The following is a 23,529-nucleotide window of genomic DNA, read 5'->3' as shown; positions in this document are numbered from 1 at the left end:
TAGACTTTGAAGTGATGCTATCAGATGCTAATGCTACAAAACTCTACAGATCACGGTGCATATTTATTCACTTTCATTTTAAAGGGATAGTTCACCCAAAAATGAAAATTCTGTCATTAATTACTCACCCTCATGAAGACCTTCATTCATCTTCATCTTTGGAACACAAATTAAGATATTTTTGATGAAATCCGAGAGCTTTCTGATCCTGCATAGACAAACTACCACGTTCAAGGCCCGGAAAGTTAGTAAGGACATCATTAAAACTAAGCTACTAGAATACTTTTTGTGCGCAAAGAAAACAAAAATAACTTTATTCAACAAAGCTTCATAACATTATAGTTGAACCATTGATGTCACATGGACTATTTTAATTATGTCCTTACTAACTTTCTTTCTCAGCTTTCTTAATTTGTGTTCTGAAGATGAACGAAGGTCTTACAGGTTTGGAATGACATGAGGGTGAGTAATTAATGACAGAATTTTCATTTTTGGTTGAACGATCCCTTTAAATGACAATCATTCTTTCTGTTTGTACATTTCATATATTTTGTGTTGAACTGATGAGCACTTCTCGTGCAGAAGAAAGACAAACAGCTTAAATATTTTATGATCATCGTAAAATGTTTTAACATTCATTCTTGACAGGTTTCATGCATAATTTAAGATGTTTGTTGTTACACTTTACTTTTGAAAAAGGGGAAGATATTATGTTACTAAAAATATCTACTTTGTATTTTAAATTGATTTATTTGTGCTATAGAAAACTGAAACCAAGTATGGATAACATGATTGGTAATATCTATTTTTATGGAAACACAAACATCTTTTTTGTATTTGTTAACACTATTATATGCATATTTCTTTCTTTCTGGTAAAAGCTAGCATTGTCATTATAATAAAATCAACTGATGTGTTGTTCAGGTTAGACAGTCTTTAGGAAGCAGAATCAAACAGTATTATCAAATATTGTGAATGTGTTAAAATTATTGTGTTAAAGGGTTAGTTCACCCAAAAATGAAAATTAGCCTGTGTTTTACTCACCCTCAAAGCATCCTAGGTGTATATGACTTTATTCTTTCAGACGAATCCAATCGGAGTTATATTAAAAATTGTCCTGGCCCCTCCAAGCCTTACAATGAGGTTAAGCGGGTGCTTTTTGTCAACAATCCAGAAGACGTGAAATAAAGCTTGCGCATCCATAATAAAACGTGCCTCACACAGCTCCAGGGGGTAAATAAAGGCCTCCTGTAGCGAATCCATGCGTTTTTGTAAGAAAAATATCCATATTTTGAATGTAATAAACACTTTTTTCTCACTTCCACTGACTGTCTTATGCAGAAGCCATTGCGGGCGGATGACGTAGGACGTCAGCATTGCGTGATTAGTGACGGTCGCAGAGAGAAAACAAAACAAAACGCCGGTCACGAATTAGAAGCACAAAACGAGGATTTGTAAAGAAAAATGTCAGAGGATTTCGATATAAGCCAAGAGGAGACTAGTTTTCCTTTACTAAAGTAAGGAAACTTTGCTTCCTTTGCTCCTGTAAACAAACTTGCGAGTCTAGCATATGTCAGAGGTGCGCACGACGCATACGTCCTATGTCATCCCCCAGAACGGCTTTTACATATGACAGTCAGCCAGTGATGGGAATAACAGCGTTATAAATAAACGGCGTTACTAACGGCGTTATTTTTTTCAGTAACGAGTAATCAAACAAATTACTGTTTCCCCCATTACAACGCCGTTACCGTTACTGACAATAAAATGTGGCGTTACTATATTATATTATTAGAATTAAATTTTTCAGTTCATCTGAATGGATGCGCAGTGTAGCTGTATTTGACGTACCATAAACTCTAGTGTGAAGGCGCACGGCTCGCCGTCGCTCTCTCTCACGGACACGAACACAAACAAGGATACAGAGCAAGAGAGTCTTTCATAACATGCAGAAGTGACGCACTACATGTAAACGATATTCTTTGTTGTATTTTCCTGTCAAAATAACGGAGTTCCTTTGGAATTCTTCAGCTTTTAAGAACTGCCGGGTTCTCTGGTAGTGGGCGGAGCTAATGCGCAAACGATCTCATTGGCTGGCGCTCACCTATTATCGTCCCTGTTTTGATTTCAACAAATCATTTTGAGCGAATGCAGACAACGTGATTAATATTCATGAACCCAGCGGCTCATTAATCCTTTGGGCGTTTTATACTGATGACAAATATGCATTCATACTTGGTTATTCTAATTACTAAAATTCTATCATCATATAATATTAAATTATCATAATATTATATTATAATGCTTGACTGACTGATACTAAGTGTCAGTAGATACATAGTGTAGATTAATGTACAATGTTTTATAATAATAATTTATTCATTTTAGTGTCCATTTCATTAATGTAACATATTTAATATTAGGGGCACCCAAATTTGACATTTGACATTTTTTTAAAAAGTAACACAATAGTTACTTTCCCTGGTAATTAGTTACTTTTATAATGATGTAACTCAGTTACTAACTCAGTTACTATTTGTGAGAAGTAACTAGTAACTATAACTAATTACTTTTTTAAAGTAACGTGCCCAACACTGCAGTCAGCAGAAGTGAGAAAAAAAGTGTTTATTACGTTTGAAATCTACTTACAAAAATGCATGGATTTACACGGTACAGGAGGCCTTTATTCACCCCCCGGAGCCATATGAGGCATGTTTTATTATGGATGCGCGCACTTTATTTCACGTCTTCTGGACTGTTGACATCCGCCTGCACGGCTTCCGCGTACGACAGTCAGTAGAAGTGAGAAAAAAGTGTTTATTATGTTTGAAATATGGATGTTTTTTTTTTTACAAAAACGCATGGATTCACTACAGGAGGCCTTTATTCACCCCCGGAGCCGTATGAGGCATGTTTTATTACGGATGCACCCACTTTATTTCACGTCTTCCGGACTGTTGACAAAAAGCACCCACTTACCCCCATTGTAAGGCTTGGAGGGGCCAGGGCAATTTTTAATATAACTCTGATTGGATTTGTCTGAAAGAAGAAAGTCATATACATCTAGGATGCCTCGAGGGTGAGTACATCACAGGCTAATTTTTATTTTTGGGTGAACTAAAATTTCATTCTTAAATCTAATTTTTCACAGACCCTGTAGCACGCTCTTGTGGCCGCTGGGGATGTTCTGGAGTCACTGTGATTTTTGTGCTGTCTCTATTGCAGTGATGTGTTTTGTGGATATCTGCTGTGCACTAACACTGGCAGAATCCCACGGATTGGAACTATAAAAGGAGAAGTCACTCCTACAAATTTCAACCATCAAGGCAGACTGATCGACTGCAGGTGAGACACACAGAGACAAATTTATAATGCTGATTATCATGTATGATATGCTGGCAGTATCACATGGCTCCGATCTGAACACACACCCACACTGTTTTCTCAGCGGTGGTCACGTCTTGCTGGATGATCAGACTGATCTCGGGTATGTCGAGGATGGAACTCCATGTGGTCCGTCTATGATGTGTCTGGACAGGAAGTGTCTCCCTATTCAGTATCTGAACCTGAGCTCCTGTCCCACCGGACCCAACGGACACGTCTGTTCCAGTCACGGGGTGAGACAAACCTGACTGCACACACTGAATACATGCCATATCGAAGTTTACTCGCTTATTCTGTATGAGCATCTATTTCTCATTATACTATTATGATAAGTATTTTTTGGCCATTTTAAATTTAAACAGGTGTGCAGTAATGAGGCAACATGTACATGTGACACAACGTGGGCGGGGACAGATTGCAGTATGCCTGACCCTCCAAAAGTACCGCCCCCTGCTGAAGATGAGGGACCCAAGGGTTTGTGGCTTTGCTCTGACACTAACGCAGATACAAACACATACAGAGTGGAGCTTCTTCATAAAACACCAGAAGAGATTTCAGTTTAAATCATGGTGAAATCTCTTGATATTTGGAATGGATTTTTGTGAATGACTTACACACACATTCATTATATACACGCTTCATGAATGAGGCTCAGACGTTCAGAAGTTTGGGGTGGTAGGATTTTTATCTTTTGAAAGAAGTCTCTTATGCTCACCAAGGCTGCGTGTAATTGGTCAAAATAAAGTAAAAACTAATATAATTTAAAATTAATGTTTTCTATTTGAATATAATTTAAAATGCAATTTGTTCCTGTGATCAAAGCTGGATTTTCAGCAGCATTACTCCCGTCTTCAGGGTCACATGATCCTTCAGAAATCATTCTAATATGCTGGTTGCAACCTGGTCTCATAACAAAAACATACCTCTGGGTACTTTTTCGCAACACACAAAATACGTATCAATAAGTAGCCTACATATCACTGCAGTTTCCAACAGAAATGAACACTAGAGGCAGTAAAACAGCGAGCTTTTTTAATCGTTTTTGTGCACAGTTATGATTACAGCTCCATGTGTTTCATTTTCTGGACATAACAAGCTTGCTCTGTAGCTCAGCCGGCACGGAATTGGACTTAGGATGCGGAATCCTTGGGTACAAACACAAACATGACTCACGATGAAAGAGCTGAAAGATGACAGCTCGAAAAACAAACCGGCATGCTTGCAATTGCGTTTTTACGTCACACTTGCTTTTGTTCATACTATTGGGTAGGTTTTGGTATAGTGCAAATGGCACACTATTTTAAAACGTCACAGAGCATTAGACTTATAGCGCCACTCAGTGGACATTTCAACTCAGAACTGAGGTGACGCATACAAAACCATGTCACATAAAATGTACCATAGGTACAGTGGGGGAAATTATTTGATCCCCTGCTAATTTTGTACGTTTGCCCAGTGACAAAGAAATGATCGGTCTATAATTTTAATGGTAGGTTTATTTGAACAGTGAGAGACAGAATAACAACAACAAAAATCCAGAAAAACGCATTTCAAAAAAGTTATAAATTGGATTACATTTTAATGAGTCAAATAAGTATTTGACCCCTTTGCAAAACATGACTTAGTACTTGGTGGCAAAACCTTTGTTGGCAATCACAGAGGTCAGACGTTTCTTGTAGTTGGCCTCCAGGTTTGCACAAATCTCAGGAGGGATTTTGTCCCACTCCTCTTTTCAGATCCTCTCCAAGTCATTAAGGTTTCGAGGCCGACGTTTGGCAAGTCGAACAGTCTCCCTCCACAGATTTTCTATGGGATTAAGGTCTGGAGACTGGCTAGGCCACTCCAGGACTTTAATGTGCTTCTTCTTGAGTCACTCCTTTGTTGCCTTGGCTGTGTGTTTTGGGTGATTGTCATGCTGGAATACCAATCCACGACCCTGGCTGGCTTTAATGCCCTGGCGGTACATGGCCCCATCCATCGTCCCTTTGATGCGGTGCAGTTGTCCTGTCCTCTTAGCAGAAAAACACCCCCAAAGCATAATATTTCCACCTCTATGTTTGACAGTGGGGATGGTGTTCTTGGGGTCAGGCAGCATTCCTCCTCCTTCAAACACGGCGAGTTGAGTTGATGCCAAAGAGTTCGATTTTGGTCTCATCTGACCACAACACTTTCACCCAGTTCTCCTCTGAATCATTGGCAAACTTCAGACGGGCTGTACATGTGCTTTCTTGAGCAGGGGGACCTTGCGAGCGCTGCAGGATTTCAGTCCTTCACGGCGTAGTGTGTTACCAATTGTTTTCTTGGTGACTATGGTCCCATCTGCCTTGAGATCATTGACAAGATCCTCCCGTGAAGTTCTGGGCTGATTCCTCACCGTTCTCATGATCATTGAAACTCCACGAGGTGAGATCTTGCATGGAGCCCCAGACCGAGGGAGATTGACAGTTATTATGCGTTTCTTCCATTTGCGAATAATCGCACCAACTGTGGTCACCTTCTCACCAAGCTGTTTGGCGATGGTCTTGTAGCCCATTCCAGCCTTGTGTAGGTCTACAGTCTTGTCCCTGACATCCTTGGACAGCTCTTTGGTCTTGGCCATGGTGGAGAGTTTGGAATCTGATTGATTGATTGCTTCTGTGGACAGGTGTCTTTTATACAGGTAACAAACTGAGATTAGGAGCACTCTCTTTAAGAGAGTGCTCCTAATCTCAGCTCCTTACCTGTTTAAAAGACAGCTGGGAGCCAGAAATCTTACTCATTGATAGGGGATCAAATAATTATTTGACTCATTAAAATGCAAATCAATTTATAACTTCTTTTAAATGCATTTTCTGGATTTTTGTTGTTCTTCTGTCTCTCACTGTTCAAATAAACCTACCATTAATCATTTCTTTGTCAGTGGGCAAATGTACAAAATCAGCAGGGGATCAAATAATTTTTTTCCCCACTGCATGTTCATCTGTTCCAGGGAAAAAACTGAACACTCCTTTTTACCGGCACCCAGTGGACGTTTCACATCAAATATGTTAAGAAACGTACATGGCAGTACGTATTTCGCGTTTTGCGAAAAATTACCAAGAGGTACATTTTCATCATGAGACCAGGTATGCTGATTTGCTGCTCATGAAACATTTCAGATCAATGTTGGAAGCAGTTGTCCTACTTAATTTATTTCTTTTTTTGTAAACCATGATACATTTTTCATGATTTTCTGATGAATAGACAGCTCAATAGAAGAAGCATTTATTTGAAATTGAAATCTTTTGTAAAGGCCCAGTCGCACCAAGAACACTAACTATAATGATAACAATATTAGCGTGCGCAATGGATGACAATGCTCTGTTTATTATAAGAGTGTGCTGCAGTTTTGTTTTAAATGCTCAAGAGCTTGAGCTCGTTTAAATTGATTTCAGCAATATTGTTTTATCATGGAAATGTGTGGACTTTAGTATTCTAATCGAATTATTAGTTTAGTATTCTAATCGATTATTACAATTTTCTAGTTCTAGTTATTATCTTTGGTGTGAACAATGTCTTTACTGTCACATTTGATCAATTTAAAGCAGCATTCCTGAATAAAGTATTAATTTCTTTAAAAAAACAAACAAACAAAAAACAACTTATTAATATAATTGTTAATTTTAGCTGTTTTTTGTCCACTGCAGTGAAACTTTATTTCAAATATAATAGTTAATACACAGTTCCTAAAATCACAAAGGGAGGATGAAAACGTGAGTATATCATTGTAGATTATTATTATAATTATTTTTTTATTTTTTTTTGCCTTAATCTCTGTATTGAACTTTTATAACTTCTTTAACAATTTGGTGCAATCCAGAACTCATTTCGGGTAACTTTTTCCATCTCATATTGGCTTAGACAGGATGAGATTTTTTGGCCAGCATGTGAAGTGATCAATCAAAGTTTATTACTTTGTTTTCACATGCAGGCTGAATGCCAGTATGGTAATTTCAAACTTTTAAAGGTGGCATAAAAATGCTAGATCTTGTAAAGACACTATTGGCTTTGCTGGAACAGAAATTTTGAGTTCTAGTGAATCAAAGCTCATGTCCCATTTTCCCACACTTGCCCAAACAGGTCCTAGTGCTACCAATCTCATCATAGGGTCGATCGCAGGGGCCATCCTGGTGGCAGCTATAGTCCTGGGTGGGACAGGCTGGGGGTTTAAGTAAGCACCGGTCTGCATGTCTCTTCGCTTTAACTACAGGCAACACTTTACCTGCAGCTTACACTCGCCACGGTCTGGGTTTCTGCTGCAGACACTGTACCAGCGCAGAAACGCTCTACAATACTGGTCTGCAAGAGTCACTGCAGCAGAACCTCAAACCAGCTTAAAGGGCCCAGCTGAAATCCTGACCTGCATGTCAAAATGACACACACAACCTCAGTTGTCATTCACCAGCCGCAAGCCTCACAGACATAAGCCAGAGAGGCTGAATCTACATGGTGCAGAAAATGTTTGGGAATAGATAGTTTAGAATCAACTGAAGCTAACAGCTTTAAAACGTTCAGACAATAGTTTAGTGAATTGTATTCAATGGTCTGTGCAATTAAATGTACTGGTAATTTCAGCCACAGTATTCTACTGCAGTAATTTATGGACTTAAACATAACAACAACTCATTTTACACAATCAGTCATACAACTATATTCCGCATTAGCAGCTGTTCGTATAGGCTGCTATACATAAGCATCCTCCACATTGGTACAGTCAAAGCCAGTGTTTAAACTTGTGAGTCTGCAACCTAGTAATTACTGAATTAATCATATGCATAACAACTGAAATAAATATAAGAATATATGAAAATAAATATACTATAAAATTACACTTTACTGCAAATGCAGTGTTTACCGACACTTAATAGCATGTTAATTGCAATTAAATTAATTTAAAAAGTTTTAATTCATATTAAATACAATTAGCTTTACCTTTTTTCACCCACTTGAGTACATTATTACTTCTGTTATCGTGTAATATATATATAGTTAAAGTACTGCTGAATATACTGATAATAATTTATGGTAAACTAAAATGTACTTTGATGTAATTTCTATTGAAACTTCTATGTAAAGAATTTAAACGCGTATTGTAATTACACATTTGTAATGATTAGTACATTTAAAATTTACTTTTGATGTAATGATTAAATTATGTTTATAACAGGCATTAAAACAAGTGTACTTTAAAGCATGACAAAATATTATTAAAACAATTATTTAAAATGTACTTTTAATTTGACTGCATTTTTTAAAAGATTATAGAGAAATAGGCCTTTTATTTCATGAATATTATATTATCTGCAAATACAGTATTTTACAAATATATTTTTAGGATTTGAAGTACACTAAAGTGCACATTCAATACAAATATATGGACTTTTTCACAAGGGATCCTGTGCCATTTTCGAAAATTGCTTTTTTATGTGACTGATGAACAGCATCTGAAATGTTGACCGTTTCAAGACAGTGGACGCTTGGAGGTGTCTGGAACAGTCTAATGCGGTATCTAATATAGATTAACTGTTTTAAAGGGCTTTGTCACCCCAAAATGAAAATCCTGTCAGCATTTACTCACCCTCTTGTTGTTCCAAACTTTTTCATCTGTGAAGCACAAGCAGATGTCTAGCAGAATGCCAGAATGCTCTTACGCAGTGAAAATTGTGTAGAACCGTTTAGTGATTTGATTACAATCCTTTACCTTATGATTGAGATGCATCCAATGTGACATTGGGTCACATTTCAGTCAGACCGGATTCAAATAGCTGTCAGACGTGAAAGTAACTGGAGGGACAGTTTGCACTATGTTGACAAAATTCTAAATCAGACTTAATATTTGCAGTTTCAGAATTTGAGTTTTGGATCATTATTGCTTGACTTGCAAAAAGAAAGTTATCCAGGTTTGTAGGATGAGTAAATTATGACTGAATTTTCTTTTTTGAGTGCACCATTTCTTTAAGCGAGTAAATGTGTTGGCGTAAGTAACAGAGGAGTGTGGCGAGACACCATCATAACCCTTCCGATCTCTTTCAGTCCTGTGTAAAGTCAAGAGGCCTTTGTGACATGACATGTGCTCTTCACTTCCTGTTTCCTTGCGGAGGTGCTGGCTGGCAAACACACCTGGTACAGACAGCTCTCACTGGCACTGGTCTGCATGACCACGTCCAGAAATGCTGGCATTTCACTCTCTCACACAGTTATCCCATCTGCATGGGGGTGTGCAGGAAATGCATCATTTCATAATCAATGATGTCATCTGAAGGGTCGTTCACACTGACAGCGGTTCACTGTTCACTGGAGGTTGTCAATTTGCAGTAAAGCTTATAGATGTTTCTGCGTTGACTGTATCAGAGGTGGATCATGTTCGATTTACTCCCTTTGATAGTTGGGTCTATGACATGGGCTCATTTGTTTGTCCAGATCTGCAAATATATTCAAAAATACCATGAATGCAATTCATACATACATTGACTTAAATAGACATTTCTATGATGAGCATGTTTTTAATTCTAATTTTTGGCATGAGTAAAAAAAAAAAGAAAAAAGCCAGCAACTGTTCTGTTATAAAAAAACAAACAAACAAAAAAAACAACTTAATTATCTACCCCATCATAACAGTAAAACCTACATGCAGGGAAAAATAAATAAATAAATAGGAAATGATATCAGCGAGGACCCTTGCAGACTCTCATGACTGTTCGGTGTCAGTAAGTCTGGTAAAATATCAGATCATTTATCCTTTTTTATGACAAGGCAAGGATAGCTCATGTTGTAAAATGTAATGCGGTGCAACCAAAAAAAAAAAAAAAAACACTTAAAAACCTATATTTAAAAACAGCATAATGGTTATTGCAATGTGTGCACTCACATGTATTTGTCACTGTGGTCCTGAGAGGAAGCGAGGAACACGGAGACGTAGTAGTTGCAGGAATAAAAGTCTTTAATAAACACAGGGCAGGCAGGAGACACCATCTGGAGACGAACAATACCTGACAAAGACAGATTGCACAGACTGGAACTTAAATGTATGGGGTAATGAGGGTAATTAACGGGACACAGGTGAATCATAACCGGCAGCCATGTCACCCTGTAGCCCAAGACTGGTTACCCACTGAAGCTAAGCAGGGTTGAGCCTGGTCAGTACCAGGATGGGAGACCTCCTGAGAAAACTAGGTTGCTGCTGGAAGAGGTACTAGTGAGACCAGCAGGGGGTGCTCACCCTGTGTTCTGTGTTGGTCCTAGCGCCCCAGTATAGTGATGGGGACACTGTACTGTAAAAAGCACCGTCCTTCGGATGAGACGTTAAACCGAGGTCCTGACTCTCTGTGGTCATTAAAAATCCAAGGATGTCTTTCGAAAAGAGTAGAGGTGTGACCTCGGCATCCTGGCCAAATTCGCCTATTGGCCTCTGACCATCATGGCCTCCTAACCATCCCCATATCTGCTGATTGGCTTCATCACTCTGTCTCCTCTCCACCAGTAAGCTGGTGTGTGGTGGGCGTTCTGGCGCACTATGGCTGCCGTTGCATCATCCAAGTGGATGCTGCACACTGGTGGTGGATGAGGAGATACCCCCTGACAATGTAAAGCGCTTTGAGTGCTTAGAAAAGCGCTATATAAATGGGAGTTATTATTATTATTATTATTATTATTATTATATGACTAATCAACGAGAGGGAAAAACTGGGCAACGCACATGGGAGGGTAACAATTTATTTCGATAGTCCACTTTAGACATTCTACTAACAGTACGTAACTACATGTAAACTAGCAGTTATTACAGTATTAGTAGGCTGTCTGTTTAATATCTTCTAACACATTATTTTGATGGGTCCACAACATACAACATACTGACTATCAGAAACTTTGCAAGTATATGTCAACTTACTCTACAAACCCTAAACATACCCTAAAAGTCTACTCTGAGAGTTAGTAGACACGTAGTTGCAAATTAATGAGAATTAGTTGACATGTAGTTGACATGTAGTTACAAAGTTACTTATAGTTAGTAGAATGTCTAAAGTAGACTATCAAAATAAAGTGTAACCCATGGGAGAAAACACAAAACAGGTCCATATTCCTGACAGTATTCAAAGTGTGAGGAAAATGTTTAATCACTTAAATTTCCATTAGTTAATGTTAAAGCATTAATATAAGTGATATTAAATAACAATAAGCAATACACCAACAGTTTTTACTTGATAATTACAGCACGTAATATTTTGGAGTCACTAAATTTAAAACTAAATTAAAATCAAGTCCAGTGAATTTTGTTGTTATTCCGCCATATGTGGAGACATACAAAGTGTGACGTAGTGAGACCAGCCCTCCCCTGTTACTCAGTCACAAAACACAACACACTCTTACAATTTCAACTGTCTTTTCTTTTCGTTTTAATCTAATAATGGGACTTGAACTTTAAGGTACTTGACTTATTCAAAACATACCAACAATCACAATTAAACCACTGAATTTAGGTCATCTCATGAATCATTCAGCATATCATAAACAATGCAAAGTATCAATACAAACTTAGATCTCAACTTTAAAGTCAAAGCTTTAGACACAGTAATTCATGCATCGATTCATCAAAACCAAACATGATGGTGATGGAAATTCTCTTACATGTAAGGTTCAAAAAGAAATAAATGTGTAAATGAGTATGAGTTCAGTTCATGTACAAAAGCGTGTATGAGAGCTTGTTTGAGAGCGTGTAGGAGAGTTTGTTTTGAAAGTTCCACTAAGCCCATCTTTTCTGAAAGTTACTGATGAGTAATTATCTTCGTTGAGTTAGCTGAATGAATGGATCAAGGCCTACCTGAAGACCAAGCATAGTCAATGAGGTTGTTTTCCAACCAAGATACTCCAAACTCACAGTACCGCATTCCGATCCAGTGCCGTTTCACACAGCCAATTAACGAGTGGTGCAGCAACCTCCGAACTCGTCCTCTGTGCAGCCAACAACAGCAACCTTTTTGAACACGATGATTTTGAATCTGGTAGTTTCCTCGATTTCGGCTTTATTTCAGAAGATTCCGCTTGGAGAAAGGAGCAGCTTGCAGGAACATTGAATCCAGAACTCCTCTTCAACGTAGCAATGCAACTTTCATCTCTCAGAATCTTCAATTATTTCGTTTCATTTTACACTTCATTAACATCTACAAACTCCAACTTCTTACTCTTAATAACGAAAACTCACTTTCAACGTAAAGATCTGTACAGCAAACAAGGGCACTCTCCTCTCTCCTTCCACACACCTGTGTTCAATTTTATCTCCATTTCACTCAGCGTAACTGTTTAACTGACTCCTCCCAAAATTAACACGTTGCATTTTGGGTATCGTAGTTCCTTACCGTCACAAAAGGAACGAACTGTCATACCTCAAAGTACCAAGGTGCTACACAAACATATTTAAACAAACATTGGCATATACACATAAGACAGGTATCCAAACATATAACCTACAGTGGTATGAAAAAGTGTTGGCCCCTTTCCTGATTTTTTAATTTTTTGCATATTTGTCACACTTAAAAGATTCAGATCATCAAACTAATTTTAATTTTACACAAAGATAATGCAAGTAAATACAAAATGCAGTTTTTAAATGATGATTTCATTTATTAAGGGAAAAAAGCTGTCCAAACCTTCCTGGCCCTACGTGAAAAATTGCCCCCTCCTATTAAATCATGAAAGAACTGTGATTAACCACATTATTTTAGAAAGCTGAGTTAAATTTCACTAGCCAAACCCAGGCCTGATTACTGCCAGACCTGTTGAATCAAGAAATCACTTAAAAAGAACCTGTCTGACGAAGTGAAGCATGTTTAAAGAGCAACACGTCATTCCGCAATCTTAAGAAATTCATAAACAGATGAGAAACAAAATAGTTTACATGTATCAGTCTGGAAAGGGTTATAAAGCCATTTCTAAGGCTTTGGGACTCCAGCAAACCATGGTCAGAGCCATTATCCACAAATGGAGAAAACTTGGAACAGTGGTGAACCTTCCCAGGAGTGGCCGGCCTACCAAAATTACTCCAAGAGCACAAAGACGACTCATCCAGGAGGTCATAAAAGAACCCAGAACAACATCCAAAGAACTGCAGGCCTCACTTGCCTCAATTAAGGTCAGTGTTCATGATTCAACAATAAGAAAGAGACTGGGCAAAAAAAGCATCCATGGGAGATTTCCAAGGCAAAAGCCATTGCTGACCAAAAAGAACACAAAGGCTCATCTCACATTTGCCAAAAAATATCTTGATTATCCCCAAGACTTTTGGGAAAATATTCTGTGGACTGATGCGACAAAAGTTGAACTTTTTGGAAGGTGTGTGTCTCGTTACATCTGGTGTAAAACCAACACAGCATTTCATAAAAAGAACATCATACCAACAGTCAAACATGGTGGTGGTAGTGTGATGGTCTGAGGCTGCTTTGCAGCTTCAGAACCTGGATGACTTGCCATAATTGATGGAACCATGAATTCTGCACTCTATCAGAAAATCCTGAAGGAGAATGTCCGGCCATCTGTTCGTGACCTCAAGCTGAAGCGAACTTGGTTTCTGCAGCAGGACAATGGTCCAAAACACAGCAGCAAGTCCACCTCTGAATGGCTGAAGAAAAACAAAATGAAGACTTTGGAGTGGCCTAGTCAAAGTCCTGACCTGAATCCTATTGAGATGCTGTGGCATTAGGTTTAGGGGGCAAGCACTTTTTCACACAGGGTCATGTGGGTTTGGATTTAGTTTTCCCTTCATAATAAAAAACATCATTTAAAAACTACATGTTGTGTTTACTTGTGTTATCTTTGATTAATATTTAAATTAGTTTGATGATCTGAAACATTAAAGTGTGTCAAACATGCAAAAAAATAAAAGATCAGGAAGGGGGCCAATACTTTTTCACACCACTGTATATAGTTATAGTTGTGCCATCTTGGCGAGTGATGTTGCATTGGTGTGGTGTCTTTTCTTTATCTTGGACACTTGTTATATCATTACTCATGCCTCTTAAAATTTTCAAGTCTCATGAATTAAATTGCTCAACAGCTTAAATTGCTGTCAGTGTGAATGCCCTTAAGACCTACACCCCATCAATAGATGTTCACTGAGTTTGGTCTGTTCTTTTTGAAGCAGTCCATTTCCATTGAAATAGCCCATTGCCAGTCAATTGCCCTTGTCCTTGTCCGCTGATGTAAGGCATGGCGACAGAGCTGTTCTTTGTAGTGAAGATCGCTCTGCTTCAGTTCCACAATGTGTAAACAACTTCAGTACATAAGCAACCCATTATAGCCATTGCAGAGCATGTGTAGATAATATGTTAGATTGTAGAATTTAATTTCTCTTATTTGAATGCCGTGGAGCTGAAACAGAGTCTCAGTTATGATGATTTGTGTTTTGTTTCCCAATAACTTTTCTCTTTCCTCTTCTTCCAAACAACAAGAAACGTCAAACGGCGAGGATACGATCCAAATGCTTCTGCCATCTAGTGGACAGAAGGAACGCTCCGATCTCCAGAGCTTCTGTATTCAGCTGGGCTGCTGTCTTTGCTGCTCTTTTCTGGCATTAGTTATACTTGAAAATGTCACACATAATAGTAAAGAATTCAACCAACAATACCTTAGTTATGTAGCTCCACCCCCTTTTATAAACTCCACCGTCTCTCACTGAGCCATCTTTATTGACATATCTCCCTCTACCGTAGCAGCCAATCAGATCATTCTTACATTACAGAAGCATGACATCACAACAGCCTGGCCTTGGCACCTGTTTGAAGGTTTTGCATGGCTAATGCCCATATTCAGCAGAATACAGCATAAAAAACTATGAAGAGCATAAATATTACCCACACAATCCCCTTCATTTCTTGATTGCTTATTTGACGGAAGTAATTGATAGCTGCATGGCTTAGCCTTAGAGAGACATGTTGAGTTGAATTTATGGGATAGATTTAATTCTACATATACTGTAAATGACCAGATACATCTATTGGAATAGCTCATACAAAAATGAAAATTCTGTCATTAGTTTCTACTTTCATGTTTTTCCAATACGGTGTGACTTTCTTTCTTCAGTGGAACACTAAAGATGTCAAGCAGAATATTTTGGCAACTCTACACCATACTCTGAATGTGAATAACGACAAGGTCTAGTAATGTCCAAAAAAATTAATTAAATAAAAGCAGAGCGAAACTACCATAGTATATACATCAGACACGACACGGCTACATGACATGTCACTACATGACATCTATTTTAAACTAATATTAAACTGATTTACCATTATTCCAAATATATAATGAGTGATTGGTACAATCTTTTTATAAAATGCGCTTGTTTGAATAGAATACATAGATTTATTTTCCTTTTATTTTCAAGATTAGAGGCAAAATATCCTGTCTCTTTTAGTATTAAAGTTCACACTAAATGAAAAACCAAATCATTTCAGCAAACCAGTTCTTTTGGAAAGTTCATTTCAATGAACTGATTAAAAAGAAAACATTTAGTTGAACTGGCTCATACGGTTCTTGTGTGCTACTTCAACCTGGAACTAAAGTTTGATTCGTTTTGATATTGTGCATCATTTCAAATGGTTAATAATGAATGATTGTTCAAGAATCGGACATCATTAATTTAAACAAACATTAAATACTTTTAAAAGTAACTAAAGCACATAATCAGTACCTGAGATTATCCTTGCCATAGTTTGTATGCTGTTGCTCCAGCCGCAATGTCACAGAAATAAAAAATAAAAAAAACGTTAGTAGAATCTGTCACGTATTGCTGTCATGGCTGGCTAGAACAAAAACACTAACATGGAAAGGACACTTTTTATTGCGTGTCACAGCATTAGGACTTAGTGTTGTGTCCAGAGGTTGCAGGCTTCAAAATGAGACACAGTTCCATACTGAAGGGCTCATTCTTATGATCAAATCCTTTCGAAGGGTTTACCCTCCAGGGGTGTGTTTTTCCTGCCAATTAAGGAGGTGCTGTCATTGCACAATTAGACCTGCGTAAAGAATCATGGGAGCAAGTGTCCATAAGTGTCCTTCATTCCAAAGGGCCCTTTGAAGTGGCCAGTTTTGAGCACTTCAGTTTGGAACGATCCTTCAATATGGTGGCCATGAATGTTCTCACTCCAAAGTACTGTTCAGAAGCTGATTTGGAAGTTTGGAACGCAGCAATAATGTAGGCTAACCTTTGTCTCAAATAGTATGACCTTCAGATTGACGGCAGAAGGTCGGAACTCCATAGCAGCTTTCATTGGCCAAGCACCACCAAAGAGATTGTCTGATTGACATGTAAAGCAAACGATCACAGTGCATTTTGTTTAGTGTCATGTGTAGGGGCGTGAAAATGTAAAGTCAGTGTCCCTACAATAACAGACCAGTGTGCAATTCAATATTAGATGACGTCTGAGGTTGAGACTAAATAAGTTTTGGCCCTCTAGAGGCTGAAGCGTAAAAATGCATGTTACATGCATGAGGAGGATTGGTAGTCACGTTAATTGTTCTTTGGCTCTGCGCTGACGGTTCGAGGTATAACTGCAGTCTTCCTAATAACCTGTCCTGTGTATATTGGCAAAATGATGGTGCACCACACCTGACATGTGGAATCAAAATGAGATATTGTGGAAACTTATTAGTTTGTGGCCGTATTTTATTAATTGGTTCCCTCATTTTAATTTAGTTCAGTCGTGGTCAGAAGAGAGTGAATTAATGTTGTGGTAACAAATTCTTAATTTGTGTTTCCATATGTCAAGTGCAGGACACCATACAAAATTTTAGAAGAAGTCAAAAGGGTAAATGATGACAAAATTTTCATTTTTGGGTGAATTGCCTCTTTAAGGTGAATTCTAATATAATTTATAACATAATTTTACTCTTTCTAATTAAATACTTAGTACTTTGTTTTTTTTACGGAGCGCATTTAGTGCCCATTTTTACAAATGTTTGTGACCAAACTTGAATTTTTAGCAAACGTTTATTCAAAATATGTTAATATAACAATGTTTATTTCATATAAATGCTGTATGTTTAATAGTGTGTGTCTATCTGGCATACTGTGCATTGATTTGTCTGTTATTTTATCGGTCTTTTGCTCTGACATGGGGCAACGAGTGAACACATCTATAGAAGCTGTACCTCAACACCCACGTTGAATGAGACGGTGACTCTAAGCCAAAGATCTAAAGTAAAAATGTAAGTTTGGGATGTTATATACAGCACTTTACTGTGATATTGTTTCCCCTGATGAGGTGAGGTAGTGTTATCATAACTGATCACCTGAAACACATGCAATAACCTGATCAGTCCTACCTTGTTTCATCTGTTTAACTTTACCACTCAATTGTAATTGTACAGATGGTTAGATTTTCGAGGCATATTATTCAGACCTTATTATATGGCCTTTCTCATCATCCATCTCCCTCAGCTGTCAAGGCTGCTAACCCTACTGGAAATGATTGCTTTGCTGCATGAATTTACTATAGTGGGCTTATTACTCTGTATGAAGTATGAGTGCCCGACCCCATAGGAATATGTATATTACAGAGACTGTGCTGTGCTGTTTGTGCATGTCAGCTACAAAACTTTTATTTACTATGCAAACAAATTTGTTGCACAAAGCGAAGGGTTAAAACAGTAAAATACCACACTGATGTATCACAGTTGACCCTGTTTTTTAGCCATGATATGATAGTTATGCTGAGCTTCAGGAAAATAACATTTTGTTGCTTATTATCCTTTAATAAAAAGGACTGAATGTATTATCTTCTGGTAAAAAAGCAACTCATTTTGCAGAATTACAATAATTCCCAGGTTACTTTCACATTTAAAGTTTCAGGTAAAATTTTGGACACTCGCCTTTTATATTTTCTCTGTTTTTCATCAGCACTGTTTATTAGCCTAAATGTTCCTCCATTTACCTGCTGCTGTTACTCTGAACTGTACGAAAGTCATCGAAGTAAACAATAAAACCAACACTATTTTACACCTCTGTCTGTAGTTTCTCATGTTTTTTTAACCTGGGATGTTTTGCATGGTGGTTTAATAGTTCATCATTGTTAATTATTGACACAGGAATAGCTGTATAAGATGTATCGATTCAGTAAAACAGTAAATATGTTTGGTTAAAGATGGTGATTACAAATAATGGAGACTGAGGTTAGTTGAATAATTCTCAAAGTACAGAGTATAAGATGTGGTAAGATATTACATGTATAAGAAAGAAGCAGGAAGCTTTTTGGATCTTTTATTTGAAAAATCTGTTTCCAAAAGGTGTGAATGAGGATTTTTCTCTTCAAGACTTTTTGTGATGGTGGTTTTAAGTGTGTTGTATGACTCCCTCATTCATGTGTAAAATAGGTTAATCTGATGTGGCTGTACTCAGATTGGGTGATTGTTACTGTTGTATAGTTAACTCTAATCAGGGGCAGACTGGGACAAAATTTCAGGCCGAGAAATCTCACACTCATCCAGGCCATCCCATAAACCCATAACAAAATTTGAAACCACAGACAATATTTTTGTATGACCATCATCATCAAGTTTAAATCCCTAGGCTGAGGCCGTCCAAAATAATTCAAGGTTATCACTTGAACTTCCATTTTTCTTTTTAGTCTCTTCATTTTCCCTGACATCTCTCTCTCTTATGTGTATGTTTACTTTTTTCATCAACATCTCCTTGTTGCAAAACAACCACATCATTAGAATTTGTTTGCACATAGTATACTTTTATTTTAGAAAAATTAAGTATTACATTAATAATATGTTATTGTTTTATCTTACCTAAATGTCAAAATTGGTACAATAATAGCTACATCCTGAATATCTCTTTATAGAAAAACAATCTTAACACTGAACATGTTTTTGCATTATCATGAGTCATGTTTTGTGCTATAAGGAAAATTAACCATGGTATTGGCCTATGGTAAAAGTAACCATGTTTTTTTTTTTTTTTGCAGACTGATTACCAATTGTATAACCAGAGTTTTACTACAAATACCATGGTGAACTATATAGTGTATATAGTTATTAAAAAAATGATACAGTAAAACAACATAAAATCATCACAGTGGTACTTGAGGAGATGCAGAACAAGAATCTGGTGGAGTTTGCAGAAAACAATTTGATTTTATTTCTTCATGAATTTTTTTAAATATGTCCATACAGCAATGTAAATTACATTTGTCATGACTTTGGTATGCAATTATTAAAAAATGATACAGTAAAACAACATGACAATCATCACAGTGGTACTTGAGGAGATGCAGAACAAGAATCTGGTGGAGTTTGCAGAAAACAATTTGATTTTATATTTTTATGAATTTTTAAAATATGTCTATATAGCAATGTAAATAGCATTTGCCATGACTTTACCATTAAATAAGAAGTGCCTGTATAATGTGTTTTTAATCAGCTTATTATCCAGACTGGGCTTCAGTTTGATAGGTGATCCGACCCACTCTTTAAAAAAAAAAAAAAAAGATTTGCAAAAGTTTGGAAGCTTCACGGCCATCACTACCACGCAACGCCATGTAGACGCGCAACAAAATTTTCGGCGTAGATGGCGTGACCGCGCTGATGGAGTGACTGCAGTGAATTCTCCCGGTGCTCCCGATGGCCAGTCCGCCCCTGCAATGTGATTGATAGCGGCTCCCTGATTCGCGAAAATTATATTCGATATTAGAATGTTTTCGGGAGCAGGCGGTGATGGTCAGAAATTCAGCGGGAGTGACATTAAGAAGACAGTCCCGCAGGATTTAATACAAAAACGCACACATTTTCTCTCACACACACACACACACACACGCTCCATATCAAGGGCGTAACCATGGTATAGATATTGGGGTCCAAATGTGAGCCCTTCCCCAGATATTTTTTTTTAAGTGCATTTCCCACAATTCACAATTTTCATATATTGATAAAGATTTGCTCATCTAGAACATAGTTTTGAGATACTATTGTACTAGAAGAACAATGACTGACCCTAATGATCATTTTAATTTGATGCATTGAATATTCTGTTTTTATTGGTGCGAGTGTTATTTGCTTTGACTTTACCAAGCCTGTTAAGTGCCAAGTGAATTTTAAAAACATCAGTCAACATCTCTCTCACACACACACACACACTCATGACACACGGGGGGGGATGGAAAAAAAGAACTACACACACTATTACAGAGTAAATGGACCCCTTTTAAAAGTTTTTCCCCCACCAGAATTAAGCTTTCGAATCCACGGCACCGGATCAGATAGGTTTCCATTCAAATCAATGTGTCAACTTAAATCCGTTCAGTCGCGGATCAGATCGTAAAAACAAACAGGCCAGGCCATCAACGAATGAATAGAGGCTTATCAATGGAGTGGGAAGTGCGGGAACTCCTTGGTCTGTGACTCCAGCAGTTCATTATTCAGCCTATTTTCAGGGTATCATGCTAGCTACCTAGCTATAATACTGAGCCATTTAAACGTGATATTCTTTCACATTTATTCAAAAATTGCCACGGTATTTTTGACCATGGCACTACTTTTTAGGTGTCTACTTGCTTACCGTCTGACAATTACCGGCGAATGTCAGCCTGTTCGTCCTGCTTCTTTCTTTTAGCTCCTACCTTCATTTAAGGACTGAGCGGTTTTTTCAAACGATGCCGCAAGCCGGCGTTTACGGGCTCAACCAAGTGTACAATCGAGGGGGGGTGGTCACAGTTTTGTTTCCCTTGTTTTTCCTAAATTGAAAGTAAATCGGAAATAACAACAGATCCACTAGGCTACAACCAGGGTTCATAAAAGGAGGGCATATCATATGTCACATATTACAATATAATAGGCCTATTATTGGGGGGGACAGATTGGTATGTTTCCAAAATTGGGGGGAACACGTCACCAAAGTATATGGTGGTTACGCCCATGCTCCATATAATACCTAAAGAAGTGTTCTTAATCACAACGCTGCTTTGTCCACGGAGGTTACGGGAAAACAGCTGTAATTCAGCTTTTCAATAAGCGCCACCTAGTGTCAGAGAGTGGATTTACAGAGAATTACATTTACATTCAGCTTGTGTGCAGCAGTTTTTGTCTGTCCAAAAAACGGACCGAATTTGTATGCCGGTTGAGGAAAAACAAGCTTATGTGGATTCTGCACTAATAGCCTAATTCAGATAAGTTATCTAGAATTATTAATGGGGCAGATAAAATACGTAGATAGGCCTACTCATTTATTAATCAATTATCATTTTGATTTTACCCTTTTCTTTAAAGGATGAAATGTGAGATTTACCTTTTTATGAAACTTTTTTAAAGCTTTATTTGAACATTTACATTAGATATTTGAACATGCTAGGCCCTATTAGATAAACTGTTGTCAATCATGTTGTCATTTAAAATCCGGACATCATTGGTAATTGTTATTGTTTTAGTGATTATGCAAACAAAAAGTCATTTTATTTGTTGTTTGTTGATTTTAAATATAAAACTTGGTGAAGTGATTTATGTGTCAGTACATTTCCAGCACATTTTAACAATACCGTGATAATACTGATAACCTTGATCATTTTGGTCACTATAATCGTGATAAGAATGTTCATATCGTTACATCCCTAGTCCTCAGTAGGCTGTGACATCCAGGTCTGTATCTGGTGTGGTAGAGTTGTAATGTAAGGTGGGCCTTAGGGCTTGTGTCTCCCCGCCGTCTCCCTAAACTATTTCTTCCAAGACCTCTTGCCCTGGCTGGTTCTGGCTTGCATGTCTCGATTTTTGAATGCATCACATATTAGCTGAAATACATACACACCTATTATATTGTGTGTGTGTGTGTGTGTGTGTATATATATATATATATTATAAAGGAGGTGAAGGAGAAGGAGAAGAGAAGACAAAAAAAAAAACATACACAGGGTAAGTGTGCCATGTGGATGGACTGGGTCTCTGGCCTGGGCTGCACTACACGTCTCAATGTTTTAATGCATCACAAAGTAGCTGAGACATATACACAACACACACAAAAAACAACAACACACATACACAGGGTAGGTGTGCCATGTGGGTGGGCCAGGTCCCTGACCTGGGCCGCACTACACGTCTCACTTTTAATGCATCACAAACTAGCTGAGAGTCGAAACATCTACACATTAAAAACAGATAGATAAATAAAAAATAGACATATAAGGTAAATGTGGCATGTAGGTAGTGGCCGGGGATGGGTGGGCTTTGGGCCCTGTTGCCCCGCAGCATCTTTCCCTGGCACTCCTGTTGTGGAACTTTAAGCACTGTTTCAACGGCAACAACATAAACAAACATCACTGCGCATGCGCGCTTTTGTGGCCCTAACTTAACTTCCGGTAGACATCCAAATACAATCAGTAACAACAACTAAGTCCCTCTAGAGTAGATTATGTTTTGATAACAAGCAAAATATTTTTGCTGCGTAAATCAGACGGACTGAGATGCAGCGATAACTACTTGGACGGACTTATTAAAAATGCAAATTCATTCTCTGCCAGCAGGAGACGCTTTAAAGCGGAGAACTAGAGGTTTCTCCGGAAACGGCTGTTGGGCTGTACGTTACACAAAGCAGCGCTGAGCTTACAAACGCTGCTTTATCAGGCATATAACTAGATTAAATGAAAATGACATCGAACATTTTCTAAAGACAGTTGTCCTTCAGAAATACAGTGATATAAAAACACCCGCGTTTTGATTTTTAAACGTGCATTACGTGCTCATGTTTATTCAACGAAGCCATTTGGAAAATTGGTCGGTTTTGAAATCGTGGCAGGTCGCCACACATAAATAAATGTATGTGAAACACATCCCACAGCACAACAACCTGAGCCCAACTTCATTACTCATCACTTTAACTTTAACTGCGTTTGTAGCCGGCGCCACTAACAAGACCTATAAACAAACACAGACCGGAAGTTAACTTCGGTCCAGGCGCGTGCGCCCGATGAAACCGTCTATACTGCTCTAAAAAAGGGGAAAATAGATACATATAGATAGGCTACTATAATGTACTATAATATAAAATCATTATGTAAGTGTTCATACTGTTATTATTTTGTTGTTGTTTGTTTCCTGGTGAGGTGAGGATAATAAACAAACAATAAACACACGGTTTGTAATTATTTT

General features: G+C 37.8%; 1 protein-coding gene across 1 annotated transcript in view; it reads left to right on the top strand.

Moving 5' to 3' along the window:
- LOC131547300 (disintegrin and metalloproteinase domain-containing protein 23) overlaps window positions 1-18,397 on the top strand; it is a 56,245-nt gene extending 37,848 nt beyond the window's left edge. Inside the window, exons 22-26 of the mRNA XM_058787782.1 lie at window positions 3,226-3,345; window positions 3,449-3,617; window positions 3,747-3,858; window positions 7,483-7,573; window positions 14,844-18,397. Coding sequence (XP_058643765.1) covers window positions 3,226-3,345; window positions 3,449-3,617; window positions 3,747-3,858; window positions 7,483-7,573; window positions 14,844-14,889 — 538 coding nt within the window. The 3' untranslated portion in view covers window positions 14,890-18,397. The remainder of the gene's footprint in view (window positions 1-3,225; window positions 3,346-3,448; window positions 3,618-3,746; window positions 3,859-7,482; window positions 7,574-14,843) is intronic.
- The last annotated feature ends 5,132 nt before the right edge of the window (window positions 18,398-23,529 follow it).

Source organism: Onychostoma macrolepis, chromosome 09 (assembly GCF_012432095.1).
Source record: "Onychostoma macrolepis isolate SWU-2019 chromosome 09, ASM1243209v1, whole genome shotgun sequence".
Lineage (NCBI taxonomy): Eukaryota > Metazoa > Chordata > Actinopteri > Cypriniformes > Cyprinidae > Onychostoma > Onychostoma macrolepis.
This window is presented reverse-complemented; position numbering and strand designations above follow the sequence as displayed.